A 19089-nucleotide genomic window follows, 5' to 3' on the forward strand; every position below is an offset into this window, starting at 1 on the left:
GGTTAATTTTTAAGGAAGGTCTGAGAGAAAAGTTCCTAGAAGAGAGGAGAAGTCTGGCCAAGACCTGAGTGTGAGGGATAAGCAGGGGTTCCGGGCTCAGCAGACGGTGGTCCTCAGATCGTCCCTGGCCTCCCCACAAGCCAAGATGAGCTGTGTGTAGGGAGCTAAGAGTACTGGCTCAGGATTGACACCTCTCTCCATCCAGCTTTCGGGAGGCTAACTCATATAGCCAGATGGAGGTAAAACGAAATATGACAATGATCCTCCACTTAGGATCTCAGAAGCAGAATCAGGCAGGCCTGAACCCTGAGAAGGAGAAACTGCGGGACAATGGAAGGTATTACTTCACCCTAGGCATCACTTCCAGAGACTCTGTTGGGGTGCTGCCCTCTAGAAAAGATGAGCGTGAGAGGAGACAGACATTTCTAGGGTAAACAGATGGAGATCTGGAGACAGGCATGATGGAGAGCAAGTGGTCATCTCTGCCAAGGAAGCAGATGTCCCATCTGCCAAGGAGACATTCAAAGTCCTGAGGAATTCAGCGCTCACCACCAGGTGGGAGCCCACCAGCCCAGAGGCAGAACTACAGGAGAAAGTCAGCCCCTGAGAGCAGAGAGCGGAAGGATAGACACACTCTTCAGAGGCATGGACCAGCCAGGAGGCTTCAATGCAAACAGAACAGGAGATCAGAGAGCTGATGGTGGGGCAGCCAGAGCAGGGCTGCAGAGGCCCAGGAACAGCTGTGCCTGTGCACTGGACCAGCCACCGAGGAACAGTTCAGAAAACATTCAGTGACGGATAAAGTGACTTGTGTAGGATACTGGAATCAAGCAGAAATATACAGGAAGAGGCAATCAAACAAAATCCCTGCCATCTAGCTTGAAAGGGCTACGAACCATCAAGATCTGGGAATTAACAAGCTTCCCAAAGGCAGAGGCCTTGACCACCTGGCTCACTGCTGTGTCCTCTGTGTCTGAAAATGCTTGGTGCACAGTATCAACTGGCACTTACTATCTGTCTGGTGGATGAATGTAAGCATGCCTACCGATAGGGCTAGGTTTGTGCTCGCCAGCTGCCAATACCTGGAACATGTGGGTCACAAACATGCTACTTCTAATCCTCCAACCAATGGTTATGCCATTATTTCAGCATTTCTCATTATCATCAAAATACTGGTAATACTAACATTCTTTAAGTGTTGAGAATTCATAAATTTAAAAAAGTGACACAAAAATCCTAAGCATGTGTCAAATTTAAAACTATATAGAAATAAAAGCATCAAGTAAAACGAAAACATGGGCAAAATACATGTTACACATACATCAACAATATATTTGTAGGAGAGAAATTAATTTTAAGTGTTATTTTTAAATAATTACATAAGAGTAAAACGTAAAGTGTGATTTTAAAAAGGAAAGTGTATGAAATAAATCATTGCTGAGTTATATGCACATTACTCTGCAAGAGAAACCTGGAAATTTGGGAATCATAATAGAAAGTTATAGGTAAACTCAAGACAGTTCCCTGTGATTCTTTCATCTGCAACTGATCTAATATTTCATTCCATAATTGGAGAAAATTTTCTGGAAAAATGTATGACTACTTCACCCTACCACTTAGCACTAGCTCCATCAACCTAGGACTACAATTTTTTATTGGCTGGAAGCTGTGTTTATAGTTCAAGAAAGCATTTCTGGTCTTTGTCTTCTTTTGTTTAGAGTATATAAATGTTGATTTCCTGGATCAATATCAATACCTTTGGATGTATGTTCTCCTAGTTGATGAAGTCTTTGAACTTGAGTTAGAATTATTCTTGCAGGAAAACTTTGCTGTTATTGATAATCAAATTTCTTTCTCTACTTAAGAATCATAAGAAATATATAGATGAATACTCTGTAACTGACATACTTTTGAATGACTAAAAATTTTAATGCATGACATAACTCTTTGGACAGGGCTTAAGATAAAAATGATTTACATTTCTGACTTTTAATACAGAAATAAAATATTGTATTGACAACAACAAAACAGTATTGTGGCACTTGAAAACTGAACCATAAGCCAAAAGCTGGAAGTGCATTTTCTGAACCCTTGAAACCTCCTTTGGGTTAGTCACGCTTATGGTCATTTTATAAATGGAGAAACTGAGGCCTGAAAACTTAAGCTACCCTGTCCCTTACCAGTGGTAAAGCCAAGACTGGCAGCCAGGTGGGCTGACTCCAGACCCTGTGCATGTTCTACGACCTTGCACCTAAGGGACAAGAGTTACGGATCCAACTTGGGAATATTATCAAGTTCTCAGGCTCAAAGAATTATCTGAAACTACAGCTCTTCCTAGTAAAATGTCAGCATCAGGTGGGATATGGCAAGAGGCTGGAGATCCTAAAAAGATCCTTAGCAAAGCGGGTTTTTGGCTGGAGTCTGTATGTTTCAAGGCTGTAAATCAGGGCTTAGGTGACGTCCACATTAACCTGGTTCCTAGCAAAGTGCTGACCAGGCAGTTGAGCCACGGCTGAATCAGTTGTTGCCACTCTTGTCTGTATGCAGGAGAGAGAGCCCAGGATTTCATCTTTAGCATGATGACTCGCTCCTTTTAGGAAGATGAGGTTGTCGAGGAAGCTGGCTTCAAGCCGTTCCCCTTGCGTATTCCTGATTTTTATCTCTACTGGCCCTTGGCTGGCCCACAGGCAGAAGCACAGAGAGATCAGAGGTCTAGCAACAACTTGAATCAGGAGGTCCCCTGGCCTCTGTAAGCTTGGAGAAATCACTGTGGTTCCTCATGCTTTGGTGTTTAAAATCTGCCTTGTGGAAATACAGGATAATAGTTCAAAACATTGTCTTTGGCTTCAGGTCCATACCCTGTTATATCACCTTCGTGTTTATAGGCAAGTTACTTAATTTCTCTGTGTCTCATGCTCCCATATTTAAAATAGGCATATAACAATATCTATCTCAAGGAATTGATATGAGGGTTAAATAACAGGGATTGTTAAGCAAAGAGCCTGACACAGAATAGATAATCAATAAACATTAGCTACTCTTTATAATGATAATAGTTATTACTATTTTTATTACATAAATATTTTCCAGATTGATGTCAGTTTGGTAATGCCATACATAGAAATTAAACAACCCTCATTCAATCCAAAAGAGAATCCTCGAACCCTATTTCAGCCTCCCATTCCAATCTTCTCCTGCACAAGAAGACAAGAGCCTGGTTTAGTTTTCATCATCTCTCCCTGTCTGCCCTCTACTAAAGACGTGAAGACGGTTAAATGTTCGTCAGACCCTGCGAGTGAGAGAGGATGTGTTATATTTAGAAATCATTCTGGGAATATGAGTCACAGAGAAAATGACGGAGCAGATCTTAGAGGCTTCAGCAGAGTACAATTTATCACTCAAAATATGTTTACTGAGTACCTACTGTGTGCAAAACATAAGGCTGCACACTCCTGGGGATACAAAGACAGTTGGTTCCCTCAAAGAGCTTAAAAACAGCAGAAGAGATCAGATGTAAACACAATAATACAGCTATTCACAGCTTGACCCATGACCATGACTGTCAAGTGAGTTGGCTGTCCAACAAGACCCAGAAAAGTCCAAGGTATCTCAGGGGGCTGAAGGACTTAGTAGGACTTGAAAGCAAAGAGAAACTTGGATGTTGAAGGTTGATTAGGAACTGAACCAGAGAGAAACTAGATGGACCTTCCTTGAAACAGGCATGAGGGCTACTACACAGGCCATGTTTAGGAACAGTATGTAGAGCAGTTTGGGTGGAAGGGAGTGATCGGGAACGTGAGTAGTTAAAGATAATCCAAGAAGGTTTGCTAGAAGCTGCTTCCATTTCTCCTTTAGTTTCAGGCTAGGGCACAGCCCTAAGTGGGGTCGAGAGAGTCACTGCCCAGGAATGGAGAGTGGCCTCTTTGTGACACTGTGAAAGAGCAGAGGCAGTCATCTGGAGCCAGCTGGAAGCTCACTCTGCGTCCACACACAGTGTGACTCTGGCCATGACAACACAGCCAGACTGGAAACCAAGTCACTTCATCAGCACCCTCAGGGCTCAGTGCTGTGGGAGGACTCCCAGGAGCACTAGAAAATCGCACAGTCAGCATTCGCCTCCAGGAGGGCCAGCCAAAGCCCGCTGCCACTGTGTCTGCACTCAGGAAATGGCTCGCTCAGAGCTCTGGGAGAAGCCCAGAACCATTTGTTTGGGTCACTGCACCCCAAAGACTGAAGCACAGGGTGCTTCATGAGAAAATCATGTCACAGATACAGACCTCAGAACCTACCAATTTGGGGCATTTGTGTTAAGTAATCCCTATTGATCCGGAAAATTCAAGCTTTGACTAATTTGAGGTCGAGGAATTTTCCACGTCCTGCTGACCCTGGGAAACAGGAACAGAGAGTTATCTTTGGGAACAACAAGCAAACTACTCAACTGAAAAGACGGTATCAAATCTCTGTCTCTGTGGGCGCGAAGAGTCTTCAGAAGTGCCCATCTCCTCTTGCTGCCCTGTAGACTTCCAGAATGGCTCAATCAGCAGCTGCCTGGCAGGACCCTCCGCTATGTAAATAACCAAGAACACGCCAGGGTTGGCTGGGCTAGCAGATGCACAAGTGGAAGAGAAGGTAGGGGAAGCTGGAATCGAGTGAGAGCCATCTGTGCAGGCATCCAGATGGAATCTCCCAGCGAAGAGGGGAGTGTTTAAAACACACTCAGTTAGCAAATGGGGGATTCTGAAGACAGCGCTGCAGAACAGGTGAGGAGAGGGAGGCAGGTGTGGAGGCAAGGCACGTGAAACACAGCAGCAGAACTCCCCAGGAGCTGAGCTCCAATCCCCGCCTGCCTCCCTGGCTCCACTCTTGGGCACCTCCTGCAGATGATGGTATGAATTTTTTCCTGGTAAGATCTTTGAACTCCTAGCTCAGTTACCTCTGGAAATGAAGAAGTTGTTGTTGCTGCTGTTGTCGTCATTTTCCAATCTCCTGGCACTTCTGCAGTGAGAACAACTTCAGTGGAGACATGAATTCAGTCATCTATCTGCTCATCATGTCTCCTGGATAGCAAGCAAACTTTCAGCCTCTTGTACCCATGTGTGTCTTCCAGATGTGGTCACATGGCCGCAAGTGCTGGACTCTGCCACACCACAGGGACCATGTTTGGAAGGCCACTCTGGTCCTCTAGATGGCGCCAGGTTTGCAGTCTGAACTCGGAGAACTTCTTGCTGCACCATTCACTCGTTCAGATGACACTGTCTGAGTACCCATGCATTGAGCACCACCCTAAGGACCATAAGAGCCCTCCAGAGGGGTTTTCTCTCCAGTAGAGGGTTACACAGGCATTATAACTACGATTAATGAGAGAGACTACAAATGACTTGAGAGCAGAGAAAGAAAGATTCTCACCTGAATGGGCAGGGTAAACTTTCACGGAAGAGACAGTTATTGAGCTGGACAAAACTTGGCTATGGGGGGATGAGAAGGAAAGCACTCCAGGTTGCAGCGATACCTTGACCAGAGGCTCAGAGATGGTCAAGCTTGGGAAGGCTCTGAGAACAGCTTTGCTGGAGTTTGGCCAGAGACTAGGGATGGGGAGGAAATGAGCAGAAGCTGGAACAGCAGCTGGAAGTCAGGTTTTAAACTCTATCTCTTACTCTCCCATCCTTTGCTCTGTTCTTCTGTTTCCTTCCTTTCCCTCCCTTTCACTTGCTTCCTTTCTCCCCAACCAAAATCCCCTCCATCTAACCCTAACCCTCCATCCTCCCATCCAACCCAAACAGTGCAAATGGAGTGGATGTGGGATTATCATAAAACATCTACTGCTCTGGAGAAGGAAGTCAGAGATCAACTGTCCTCCCCAAGAGGACACAGCCCACTGCCACAGGGTGAAAGGAGACACCCAAAACTCTGGCTGGGGGTATGAGCATCTCTGCAGCACATGTGAAATCTGTAGGCTCACAGAGAGGCCCTCCTGCTGGCAGATAGAATATGCCAGAGACCTGACCCAGAAAAGACGCAGGAAACGTCAGTTGAGAGAGGCGGTATAAGGAAGTGGTTAAGAAATGTCCACTTTGGATCTGACAGTCACAGTGCCATCAGCTCTATAATGGGCATAATGGATTAAATGAGACAATGTTCATAATGTGCTCAAGCAAAGGGCCTGATCCATATGAGTGCTCAATAAGTGTTTGCTTTTACTGTTTTATTTATGGTAAAGAACTAAGACCGGGAAGGGCTAGAGTCCAAGCCAACCAAATCAAGAGAATTTCAGAGGGAGCTTACACATGAAAAGACCTCAGGCTTTGGAATCAGACAGACCTGAGCTGGAACCCTGACTACACCATTCTCTAGCTGTGGGACTTAAATTGACCCAGCCTCAGTTTCGTCAACTGCAAGATGGGTATGATAATACATCCTCATTTGTATATGAGGATGTAGATACTACATCCATTTGGGGAGGGTTATTGTGAAGATTACAGATAACATAACCAAAGTTCCTTCATAGACTAGGTCCTAAATTATTAACAGTAAAAAAACACTCAAGCTGTGATTTTAAAACATTTTACTTTGTCTAGTGCCCATGCTTAGAGGCTACTTGAAAGAGGTATGAATTGTGGGGTTACCCACCCAAAGCTCCAAGCCCCACACCTTTTCCTTCTCATTCTCCACCACCATTTACCCAGAACTATCCTGGATCATACTCTTGTAGTGGCCTCTCAGGAGCTGCATGGCTAAATAAATAGGTTCAGTAGGCATGGTGGCAATGTTGGTTCTATATTAGAATGCTCTATTGATTGAAAACTTAATAAAACAATGGCAACTTCTGCTTTCTTTTCTACTGTAATTAAGCATACTAAGTTCTTCAGGAATGTTTAACTCTAAAATCACATGGTCACTCAACACTCTGCTGATGGATAAACTCAGCAAAGGGAAGAGCAAAGAGAACTATTTTAAGCCCTGGAGGGAGAGCAGAAGTGGTAGTAGGAACAGCAGCAGCAGTAACACCAATGTCCACCTTAAAGTGTAAGTACCAGGCCACGTACTGAGCATCCAACACATGTTTTCCTCTCTCGTAGATCACGAAGCTAGGAGAAGTGAGGTGGCTTGCCCAGGGTCACACGGCTAGAAAATGTCGTATCTGGGATTTGAACCAGGATGGTCCAGCCTCAGAGCCTGTGCATGTAACCACTCTGCTAACTGCCTGCACAGAGAAGAAGAGTCTGAAGGTTATCAGTGTAGACAAAGCAACCAGCTGTGCCAAGGATGTGGGGCTCTCAATAGTAGGTCTCACAAGAGGGAGGGACCCAGGAGAAAGCACACTGATGGGATGAGCATTTGGTGTTCACTCATTCACGGAAGGCTTAGTCTGTAAACTGGTGGGTGTTACTGCTCAGCCCTATTCCATGCACAGACTCACAGAGCTGAGAGCTCCCTGTGAACAAGGATTGCAACTTCTCTGTATTTCCAGTGCTGAGCACAGTGCCTGGTAAGGGGCAGCAGTGAGGAAAAATATGTTGAATGAATGAATGAATGAATGAATGGACAAACCAACAAACTAAACTAGTCAACAACTGACATTTCCATTCCTCTTCTTCCCTCGTCAACTTCCATGACTTGAGAGCTTTGCCAAGACAAAATGGGAGGGAAGAACATTAGCACCATTGAACCAAATCCCATGAGATGCAGCAGACAGGAAGTGGCACCACAGAACTATACTAATTCAGTCTCACTGTCCACACTAAGAACAGCCACTTGACAACTGGTACAGTATCTGTCTCTTTTTGCCTATGTAGACAGTTTCCAGAGGGAGGAAAAAAAGATTTCTAGACGGAAAGGCTAGTGATGAGCTAAGTGGAAAATCTTGACCACAGTCACATTGGACATCAGCCTTTGATGGTCTATCTGTATAAAATAAGTCATTTTCTCTATAAGCATTGGATTTCATAAATTTTTCTCCAGCTAATTTATTCTTCGGCTTATCAGATCATGCATTGCCACATCTCATTATTCTGTAAATGAGGCCCAGTGTCAGAGAAAAAAATCTGTGTTTAAGGATTATGGAAATCAAGCAGCCTCAAAGCCTCAGCTCAAATGTAGCCCTCTTCCCCTCCCCACTAAACGGGAAATGCAGGATTTAACAGCTTTTAAGGTGGAGGAGGGGAGGGGCATCGAGGACGGAGGAGAAGTACTTCTGCAGGTTCAGGAACCTGTACTGCGCCTCACTGATGGAGGGCTCCAGAGTGGAGGGGGAGCATCAACATGGAGCTGAGTAGACTGGATGGTGACCCTGACTGCCCTAGCAGAGACCAGCCCATTTTTACCTAATTGCCTGGATAAAGCGCTTTCATTGGAGGATACAGAGGGAGGTACTGGATAGAGAGGGAGTGGCCTCACGCGCCTGTCAGGCTACATGAACCTTTCCAAAGGCAACAACACTTCAAGAAAATCTGCCAAAACAATGTGGAGGTCAGAATAAAGATAAGGAGGGTGGAGTAGAACCTCAGGGAGTGAGGAGGAGGACAGAGAAACAAGAGGAAGAGGGAAAGGAGAAAACAGGAAGGGAAAGGAGAGTCATGGGCTTATTTTTATTTATCAAATACTAATACAGCACTTACTATTTGTCAGGTACTGTCCTAAGCACTTTACAAATCCTTACTCACTCAATCTTCATTATTAGCCTCATTTTACAGAAAAAGGAAGTGAAGCATGGAAAGAGTCAATGATCGAAGGGTATATGGCCAGGGTGTGGCAGGGCCCGGACTTGAACCCAAGCAGCCATGTACCCGTCCACACGCTTAAACATCCCCCATCAGGAAAGTCTTAGCCCTGTTGTAATATGAATGTATGGCCCAAGGGTGTTAATATTCTGTGAAACAGCCCTAAAAATACTCAACAGTTACTTAAGGAATGTTGATAGCTCTTCAACAACTATCTATTCTTAAAATATCAGATATTTCCTTATAAATGAATACAAAGCAGGGAAAAGAATGAAGGGGATAATTTTCCTTCAGGCTATAGAAGAAAAATAGTAGCCCATGGACCAACTGAACGCAAAGAAAGAGCCAAGATTTGGCCAATATGCCCAAAAGTTCCCATATGCCAGCATTATATTCTCAGTGTCACCAAGGTCTGGGAGGAATAGGAAGTTTAGGTGAGATATTAACAGAAAACCAGCTTTGGGTACAAATGTTGTTATACTAAACATGAAGGCTGGTCAAACATGCCACCAGAATAACTGGCTTGAGATGGAATCACGAACCGGCAGCCACATGAATTCTAGGCCCTCCTGACCCTCAGGTCCTGTTTCCAGTCTCCTTCTCCATTACAGGGAATTCTGTCTCAGAGCTCCCTCCTATCCCTCTTTGCAATTTAACTTCTTAGCTCCCCGCCCCAACCCAGTCCTCTGGAACAGTCCACCCCAGCTGTGGGTCTGGTCTGACGTGTATTCTCTTGATAGGCTGCTCTGCTCCATGTAAGTCTACCTTAACAGTCTCAGCTCCAGGCCACTACTCCCTACTAGGAAGAGTGTGAATCATGTCGATGGGAAAGCTGAGGTGGTCAAACCAGTTCTTCCCTTGAAGAACTTTCATAAATGCGTACCATGCTCTCAGTCCAGAATGGTTTAGGGGCAGGAATGGCCTGGGCAATCCTCTTGTTAGGATCCAGATCATTCCATCCTATTGTGAGCCAGATGCCAAAGAAATCTGGCCCAAGACAACACTGATTTTCTGAGTTCCCACTCTGTTCTATCTAGCTGTGGGCTTTCCTTCCTCTGTTCCTCTCTGACCCTGCTTTTAAAAACCCTCCCCCTGCTCCTGCCTTTGTTCCCTGACTGAGTGCCCTTCTGGTTAGGGTGTTCTTTGTGTCTTGATGGTGTGCCTCGTGTTACTCTCATCTTCCTTGGGTCAGGAATGATGTTTCTTTGTGCTTCAAAAGCACAGTGGAGAAAAATCCTCTGATGCACATTGAACTGTGCGTCACGAAGTTATCTTTGAAGTCCTGCTACCAATACAGAAAAGTGCCCACATAAAGATAAATAACAATCTGGGCTTCAGCTATCAGCTGCTGTCAGCTTACTGGGAGTATTATAAAGTCTGTCTACAAATAAATAGCATGTTTGGAGCTAGGTTGCTTTATTATGGAGGAAGAAAGGCCACTGTGGAAACTAACAAAGGTCTAATCAGAGGACAGAGTCTCAAGAGAGACCCCCCTGTTTTAGTCGGGACCACTGTCCTCTGAGGCAGGTAAGGGCGAGTGGGAATTGTTCCCACTGTGTTCCCTCTCAGAATTCTTCCCCTCCTGCTCTGCTGCCCAATTTGTTGTGCAGATTTGTCTGCAGGAGGCAGCAGAAGAAGCATGGATGGGCTTCTCCCCAGATAAAGACAAAGAGGCCAAAGGCAGGGGTCAGGACGGGAGTCTTTCCAGAGCAGCTACAGTGCAGGGAGCCACAGGGTGAGCCAAGTGGTCTTCCATTCCTTCATGAGACTGTGTGTTTCTCCAGAGCAGGACCATTTCAGCACCGAGGGAAGGCTAACTGTTGAAAAACAAAACTGACTGCCCCCCCCTCCAGGCCTGCAAGTTGACCTGCAACGGGTCGACTTGCTGGGATCAGGCTCTGAGAATTACTGAAACATGTGCATGACGTTCTGTTGTTTGCTCCACTTTGTTGTGAGCCAGAAAGGGCACAGGAAAGCATATGAGGGCCTGAGGGTTCCTACCTGGGTTGAGGAGAATCTGTTGCTCTTGTTCTTGAAGGGAAAAGCCACAATGGTTGACATGAATCCAATAATGCTACCCCAAAAAAGCCTCATTTGCAGCTAATGATTGAGTAACAGTATCACCAGGGGCTGCTGCAGGGCCAAATGAAGCTTTGATAGCATCCTCGCAAATCATTTGGTTGCTACTGTGAGTTCCCAGAAACTGGAAACAAGAAGATGTTGCCATCTGCGTTGAGAATTTTTTAAATAGCTCTATTTATATTGTTCTTATAATGAAAAGGGAATGTTTTGCATTTCCCAGAAATTGCTGCATATATCCTCTTAATACCCAATGAGGCAAATGGGATGAAAATTGGGACATTATGATCCAGGGTAATCTACTGAAAATGCAGTCTCTTTGAAGAATGCCCAGTCTGTCTGCTCTAGTCCATGCGTCCCAGCTCCTACGGCATATGGCTATCCTGACGGGGCCAAAGAGCAGGCTGCCTAAAGCAAATAATGGCTTCCCTTTGTCACAGGGAGGAAATAAGCTAATGAGCATAATTTTCTCAAGTGTAAACTTTATTCCCATAAATGTTACTTACATATTGCCTACTACCAGTTTCTACTGGCCAAGACTCAGAATCAACTAAAAACAAATGGCCAAGTAGCACCAAATATTTGCAGAAAAAGGATGTTTGGTTACAGCAACTCAAGTCAACCTGCTGAATCAATCAGAAAAAGGAAGATGCTGTATATGAATCTAGGGGTGTCTCGTGGACCATGTGTGCAGAGTGGAGCTGGACCTCAGAGAGGGTAGGACACTATAGAACCTCTTTCTATACAACTTCATCCTTCTTTCTCTCTTTTTAACTGGCTTGTTTTGCTACTAAGTCTACACAGTGGAAGGGAGCTGCCCAGATCCCTGAAGGTTACATGTTAACTCCTCAGTAAATTAAAAGACTGCCTCTCTCGATCACAGTCTCAAGTAGCCTGGGCATATACCCTGAGAAAACCATAATTCAAAATTATGTGGAGACATGTACCACAATGTTCATTGCAGCACTATTTACAATAGCCAGGACATGGAAGCAACCTAAATGTCCATCAACAGATGAATGGCTAAAGAAGATGTGGCACATATATACAATGGAATATTACTCAGCCATAAAAAGGAATGAAATTGAGTTATTTGTAGTGAGGTGGATGGACCTAGAGTCTGTCATACAGAGTGAAGTAAGACAGAGAAAAAAACAAATACCATATGCTAATGCACATATATGGAATTTAAAAAAAAAATGGTACTGATGAACCTAGTGGCAGGGCAGGAATAAAGATACAGACATAGAGAATGGACTTAAGGACACGCGGGGATGGGGAAGCTGGGGCGAAGTGAGAGTAGCACTGACATATATACACTACCAAATGTAAAATAGATAGCTAGTGGGAAGCAACCGCATAGCACAGGGAGATCAGCTCAGTGCTTTGGGACAACCTAGAGGGGTGCGATAGGGAGGGTGGGAGGGAGGCTCAAGAGGGAGGGAATATGGGGATATATGTATGCATATGGCTGATTTACTCTGTTGTACAACAGAAACTAACACAACATTGTGAAGCAATTACACTCCAATAAAGATGTATAAAAATAAATAAATAAAAAGAGGAATAAAAAACAAAAATAGCCAGCTGAGAAAACCTAATGGACCCAGTTTAAGTCTGGGTTCCAACCCTAGTCCAACATATATCAAGAAGGGTGAGGTCAACAATACAAAATGTCCACAAAAGGCCCACCTTGTAACCTGGCATGAGGGCAAGGCAGATCCAAGAGAGGGAGGTGGCAGTGAGAAGCTACTGCATGGGGATACGATGTGTCAGCGCTCCAGCATGCTACAATAAGCAACCGGGATGCAAGCCAAATACCACTGAAATCCAGTGCGGAAATACTGAGGAGTTTTAACATGTCCTCTGGAAACTCCACTGCAAGAACTTTACCTTAGACAACAGAGGAAAAGAGAGAGGAACTTTTCTACAATATCTCATTTAACTCTACAAGACAATGTGACAGGCTCTGTTTTGCAGAGGACAGCATTGAGGCTCAGAGAGGTGAAGTAGCTGGCCCAAGGCCACCTGCCTAGTAAATGGTAGAGCAAAATTCAAACGCATGTCGATTCTAAAATCCCATTCACGCTCCATCCATTCCAATATGTTGACTCCCAGATGAACTCTGCCCAGAGATAAGTCTCCTCGGATTGGAGACAAGCATCTACCCAGAAGCTGACTGTCATTTTCTGTGCCTGAGACTTCTCAAGGCCCTCAGCTTACCAAGCCCTGATGCAGCCAGTCCTATGAGGACCAGTCCTATGAGGGCTTATAGCACAGAGACCCCCAGCATCCCCAAGTCAGAAGGGCCCAGCAGGTACCTGACCTAGCTGCTCTGGCTCGAACACCCAGGCCACCCTCCCCAGGGGAACATGTCAGCCCTGAGCTACTCATAGGTCATATACTGTTCAAGTGCTACTGATGCCATTTTCCTGTTTGCATTTTGTTTCTGTTTTTGTTTTGTTTTTACAGTTCGTTGCTCATCCTAACTGTCAACAGCAATTGCTTACCATGTGGTATGAAAATCTCTCAGGCTTACGTCAACAGTCTATCGCTGTGAAATTCCTGGCTGTCTTTGGAGTCTCCCTAGGCCTCCCTTTTCTCGCCATAGCCTATTGGATTGCTCCGTGCAGCAAGGTACAGACTGCTTAAGGTGCATGTCTTTGCGGTTATTTCTTCTCTCTACTTAGCATAACCTAAAGTCCATTTTGTCCAAACATGCAGCTGACCATTTCCCACATTTAAAGAAAATAGCCCTGAGAGACCCAACAAAAGTAGAAAACCACTTAAGAGGGAAAATGCTAAGATTTGCTTTTTAAAATCATTTTCTTAAAAGACAGAGGAGTGATAAAATGGAAACTTTTATACACACAAGGCATAATCTGATCAATAACGGAATAAAGGGGGAATAAAGGCACTTTTCCTTTTCTGATTATGCAATGTCCTAAACATGGCCTCCAAACCCACAGTAGTAATAATTATAACAATGATAATAGGAAGAGCCAACATTTATTGAGTACTTTCTTTTCGCTAAGCCCTTTTCATGCAACACGTCATTTCACTCTCTCAATTACATTATGATGCACACACTTTCTAAGCAGGTTCAGAAAGGAGAAACAACTAGGAGCTGAGAGTCAAAGGCTTCTCATACTGGGGCACTGCAGACCCATCTCAACATCTTCCTGGTTTCCTGACTACCTTGTCTGGGTTCTGGCCCACATGGGCAGCTAAGTAGGTCACTAGAAGGAAAAAAGACAAAGCAAAAAGGAGGAGAGCTGGAAAGGTGCAAAGCTGGGTTCTTTTCTCACAGGAAGAGGGAGTGTCTGGTGCCCGCCTGTAATGGAAGGAGTGGAATCTGCAAGAGCCAAGCTGCTCCCCCTCCTGTTCCACCCTCCCTACAGCCCATCTGACCCAAAGCCACAAAAGGCATCAGCAGTCACTCCAGCTTCAGGCAAGAGCTAGCGCCTATAAAAACAAATCATGTCGAAATTCGGAAATATATTTCGTAGGTTAAGTGGTCATTAAAGTTTCCAAAGCTGCATTTACTTTGTGATATAGTAAAAAAAAAAGCAATTAAGCTTAGGTAATCAACATTCAGTAGAAGAAATATGACTACAGGGAGATTAGTTCCACAGGGAATTTGATCATCTAAGGCAGTTAATAAAAGTGTCATCAGTGAATGGATCCTCTTGTCAACTCCACCAAGACAAAACTCATGCCAGGACGATGGGCCCAAGACTTCAGATCTGCTAACGAGGCCACCTAACCAGGCAGGCAAGGAACTGACTGCCTTAGAGTAGAAGGGGTGTCAGAGAAAGAAATTAGGACCCAAACTCCTTCTTCTGTAGGATAGTGTTAAAAATAAAAGTCCTCATACTGAATATTTGTGGTGTTCAACCTCATATCTATTGAGGATTTTGTTTCTATGGCACTCTACCATGACACAGATTTCTAAATCGGTATTCCCCAAATGATACATATGTAGGGTAAGGCTATTTTTTTCTGTCCTTTATCATGAGCTGGAAAAAGCACAGTGAGTGAAAAAAGACTAACCAGATTGAAAACTGGATTAGCGCTGGTCATTTGTTTTAGGCACTTGTTTTCATAGTAGTATTATCTAGTCTGTACTGCAAGTTAGATCATTGCCTTCATCCAGAGATGGACAGGGATGCTGCCTCCACACTCTCTAAGCCACAAACTGATTCTAGGGCATCAATCATTAAAATAACAGGCAAACACTGCCAATCCTCACTTTTGCTGTAAAACTAAATGTGACAGCTTCCAGGGAACTGGGACTAAGCAACACCAGCAAATTGGTTTGCCTCTACCTGCCTGGGGAAATATTCAGAAAGAGATGATATGCCAGCTGCTGACTAAATTTTTTAGATTTTCAGTAGGTCTGAGAAGAATCTTGGCCAATATCATGCAGATGTGATACAAAAAGAAGGATGTGTGGATGGGGGAGGAATCCCGGACTTTCTGGGGACCCAGTAAATTCAAGAGACTGATGCCACCATGGAACGTAGGGGTGAGACCTATGGTGTCTTCTGGAATATTCTAGAAGTAATGATTGCAGGAAAGTTTGGCCCCATGGCTGCTGCTTCCTCTCCTCTGTTCAGAGACTATTCTGACTGACATTTTGTGTCCCTGGAATGTCCAGTAGGACAAAAAAACAGCTTGTACACTAAGCCCTTGCTTGCGGCCACTGGCAGCTGGTGGCAAGAGAGGGTGGCATTTGATGAGGAAGACAGGAAGTTCAGACTGGGGAGAGGTGCTGGAAACTCTCTGGGTGCTCTACTGCAGTCATGGCCTACCTTGTGGGCAACTGGCTACCAGGTCCCAGTTAGGTGCTTACACTTGTGGGCTAAGAGCCCAGTGCCACAGAACACAGAGGTGTGTCAACAAGTAAAAGCAGGTGTCCACCCTGAGGGCTTGAGAATGCAGTTCATTTGGAGCTAATTCAGGAGCACTACTCAGTTATCTCACATTCACCTATTTCCCAGAGTAAAAGAATAGTACCCAGGAAGTCTGGGCTTGAGCCAGAGACTGAGTACAGCAAGCCTGGATTTCCCGATATGTTCTCAGCTCTTAAGGGCCAAGTAATGACAGAGCTGCTTTAGCCCATGTTTCAGACTCACCAGTTTTGCTCTTCAGGCAGAGGAGGACAAGACCTATGTCTCCCAAAGCTCTACCATCTCTTTTTATACCTAACGCTGTTACCTGACTCAGCGTTAATGATTCCCCAGCTAAGAGCTGCTGGTATATATTGGTTGACTTTTCTCCTTTCTTTTGGTTCACTTGGTGGCCTTGTGAAAGGAGGAAGTTTACCCCAAGCATAATTTGCTTCAAAAAATTGAGATAAATATGGAATGTCACAAAAAAAAAGGAAAAGGAAATCCCTGAAATGATTTGATCTCATCTGACATTTATCAAAGTTTTACCAGTTAAAAAGATGCTTTCAAGCCCAGAAGAAAAATAGGAAAGGTGCATCAATTCCTAACCTCGTTTTTCCTCCCTATGGCTTAAATCAAGTGGGACTGAGCCCAGGTTAACCTTCTACATCACTGCAGGGCCTTATCAGGGTTTTTTCTTATCGTCTGCAATAAATACAATAATTTTTACATATGCATCTTCTGCCGGAAGATAACAACTTGAAGGAGGGAACAAAGAGAACATTAAATTCCTCAAAGCAGCTCTTACGGGGAATCCCAGGGCCAGCATGGGCACAGCTGCGTGCAGATTCCTGACATCAGGTGCCTTGCCTAGATGAGAAGATGGAGAGGTGTCCCCAGGTCCTCATCCAGGTAGTCATTGGAAGATGCTACATAGAGCCCATTGATAAAGGGCTGGGGAAACTTGGCCATCAATCCCTTAAGAGCTGTGACTACCTCCGTGTTCTCCACCTTTTTCTGACATTTCTGGGACCCTGCTGGGACACACAGATCTGGTATCCCTTGCCCTCTCCTCAACCTTTCCTCTCCCCACTCTGCAGTCATTCTCCAACTTACCTCGCCTCTCACCACTACCTCAGCTAGGACACAGTGACAAGAAACAATGCAATGACTATCTAAGGATGTCGTCTGTATACACCAAAGTATCCCAGCATCTTGGCTGGGAATTGGGGCTCCAAGATGCCAACACAGTCAGATAAAATGTGGAAAAATTCAAAGTATGTATTTGACATCACATAGGTCAATATGAGACATCGTTTGATTCCGTTTTTTTGTTTTTTTTTACTGAATTTATGTAAGGTATTTTATTTGTCCTTATATTTAATCTCTACATTCTGAATTTAGTACATCTACCTATGGCTAAAAATAATCTACAGTCCCTATTTTGTAAATAATAAGGTTAAACACTACTAAGAAATGTCATTTGTAAGATGTTTGTGGGCCCCTTAGTTTTCAGGTAAACATCTTTTTCAACACTTCTGAAGTTATTCTAGTGCCATATGACAATTTGACAATGCAGGTGAATCCGAACAAGTTCTTTCCAGCACAAATAGGGATTTCCAACGCTCAGACTTGAAACGCAGTCTTTTTTAAAAAAAAGATTAAAATTATCTTTTTAAATTTCAACAGATGGGTTCTATGACATTAGAGCGTTACAATAATTACTGGCACCATTAACGTGGATGATTAGCATACTGAAGCCTACTGAAAGAACATCATCAAGCCATCTGATTTATAAATGTTATGTTGAACATAATGACAGTTAGGGAAATTTTACCAGGAGAAAATCCTATAGCTGATCTTTTGCTGAACCAATACTCCGCATGCTGGGTAACATTTCACTCTAGGACTCCTGAATGAGGCAGAACATGAACATCAATTAACTAGTCACTGGCTATAACTGAACATTTGCCCTGGAGAAGGAACTGAGATCCAGGAAAGACTCCCCTCTTTGCTCTTGTCTTATCAGTATACCTGGTGAGGGGTTAGAGTTGGTGTTTAGGTGAGGGTGACAGCAGTGACCTGGAAGAGACCCAAGTGAATTCATTTACAGGGGTCAGCAAAGACTGACTGTGCAGCCCCCAATTTAGTCCTCAAAAGTCCAAGTGGCCTTTGGATGGCAAGCCAGGGATAAGAAGATGTGACCAATACCTACTCCCTAAAAGGGCATCTTTTGGATCACTTCAGGCTCACGTGGAACAACTGCACAAGTTAATCATGTACTAGGCCACAAAGAAAATCTCAATAGTTTTAGGGTAGTATCACAGAGGCTATGATCTGAACACACGCTGCAATAAAAACAGGATTTTTTAAAGCAAGGGGGGAAAAGTCCTGTATATCTGGAAACTAAATAACCTCTGAGTTAAAAATGAAATCAAATGGGAAATTATAAAAATATTTATAACTGAGTATCAAGGAAAATGCTACATGTCAAAATTTATAGGAACATAGCTAAAGCAGTACCTAGTGGGAAATGCATACCTTTAAATAAATTTACCAAGATATAAGAAATGTGGAAAATAAGTCATCTAAGCTAAAACTCAAGAAAATAGACAGAAGAGCAACAGAGCATATCCAAAGTGTTTTTTTAAAAAATTCTGAACTCTATTGAAACAGATTTTTTTTCTAGATTCATAAGGCATAAAATTCATATCCACATGGTTGGGGGTAGCTGTGCAGTCAGATTGTAAAATGATGTTGTAAAATGATGTCATATTAGTGTGTTCTACTCCTTTCTCTTACCACTCCCATTAAGTCTTCTAAACAGAAAAAATTAAAGTGAGTAGAAAAATGGATTTGGTCAAGCAGCCTCTTACATAAAAGCTCTACAGAAAATGTCTGGGTTCAATTAGCAGCTTCTGTCCAAAACTGAGGATTCTCTGGTTCAACTTTCAGCAAAAGCCTTTTAAAGAGAGCCCTGAACTTGCCTGGAGCTGCCAGATTAACATGTCTTGTATATATTTTGTTTCCAGCTAGGACGAACCCTGAGGAGCCCTTTCATGAAATTTGTAGCACATGCAGTTTCTTTTACAATCTTCTTGGGATTGTTAGTTGTGAACGCATCAGACCGCTTCGAAGGTGTTAAAACCCTGCCCAATGAAACCTTCACAGACTACCCAAAACAGATCTTCAGAGTGAAAACTACACAATTCTCCTGGACAGAAATGCTCATCATGAAGTGGGTCTTGGGTAAGCAAGTCACTCTTTTAATGTCTCCTCCCCTAATTATAACAGGACATTATTAAACCCTGACTTCAGAAGCTCTTCCTCTCCTCTTGAATGCACTCTTGGCAGACAAAATGGTGAGGAGATGACCAGCAAGGAAGCCAAAGTCAACTTCT

General features: G+C 43.8%; 1 protein-coding gene and 1 long non-coding RNA gene across 2 annotated transcripts in view; one reads left to right on the top strand and one right to left on the bottom strand.

The window, feature by feature from the left end:
• Positions 1 to 19089, top strand: part of LOC113614908 (short transient receptor potential channel 7) — an 81298-nt gene that overhangs the window by 19673 nt on the left and 42536 nt on the right. The window contains exons 2-3 of the mRNA XM_027096769.1: positions 13269 to 13433; positions 18721 to 18937. Of these exons, the coding sequence (XP_026952570.1) occupies positions 13269 to 13433; positions 18721 to 18937 (382 nt within the window). The remainder of the gene's footprint in view (positions 1 to 13268; positions 13434 to 18720; positions 18938 to 19089) is intronic.
• The window catches only part of LOC113614942 (uncharacterized), a 39814-nt gene that overhangs the window by 8350 nt on the left and 12375 nt on the right, over positions 1 to 19089 (bottom strand). The window lies entirely within an intron of this gene.

This window comes from Aethalodelphis obliquidens, unplaced genomic scaffold, assembly GCF_003676395.1.
Source record: "Aethalodelphis obliquidens isolate GAN/ISIS:26980383/991018 unplaced genomic scaffold, ASM367639v1 scaffold4, whole genome shotgun sequence".
Lineage (NCBI taxonomy): Eukaryota > Metazoa > Chordata > Mammalia > Artiodactyla > Delphinidae > Aethalodelphis > Aethalodelphis obliquidens.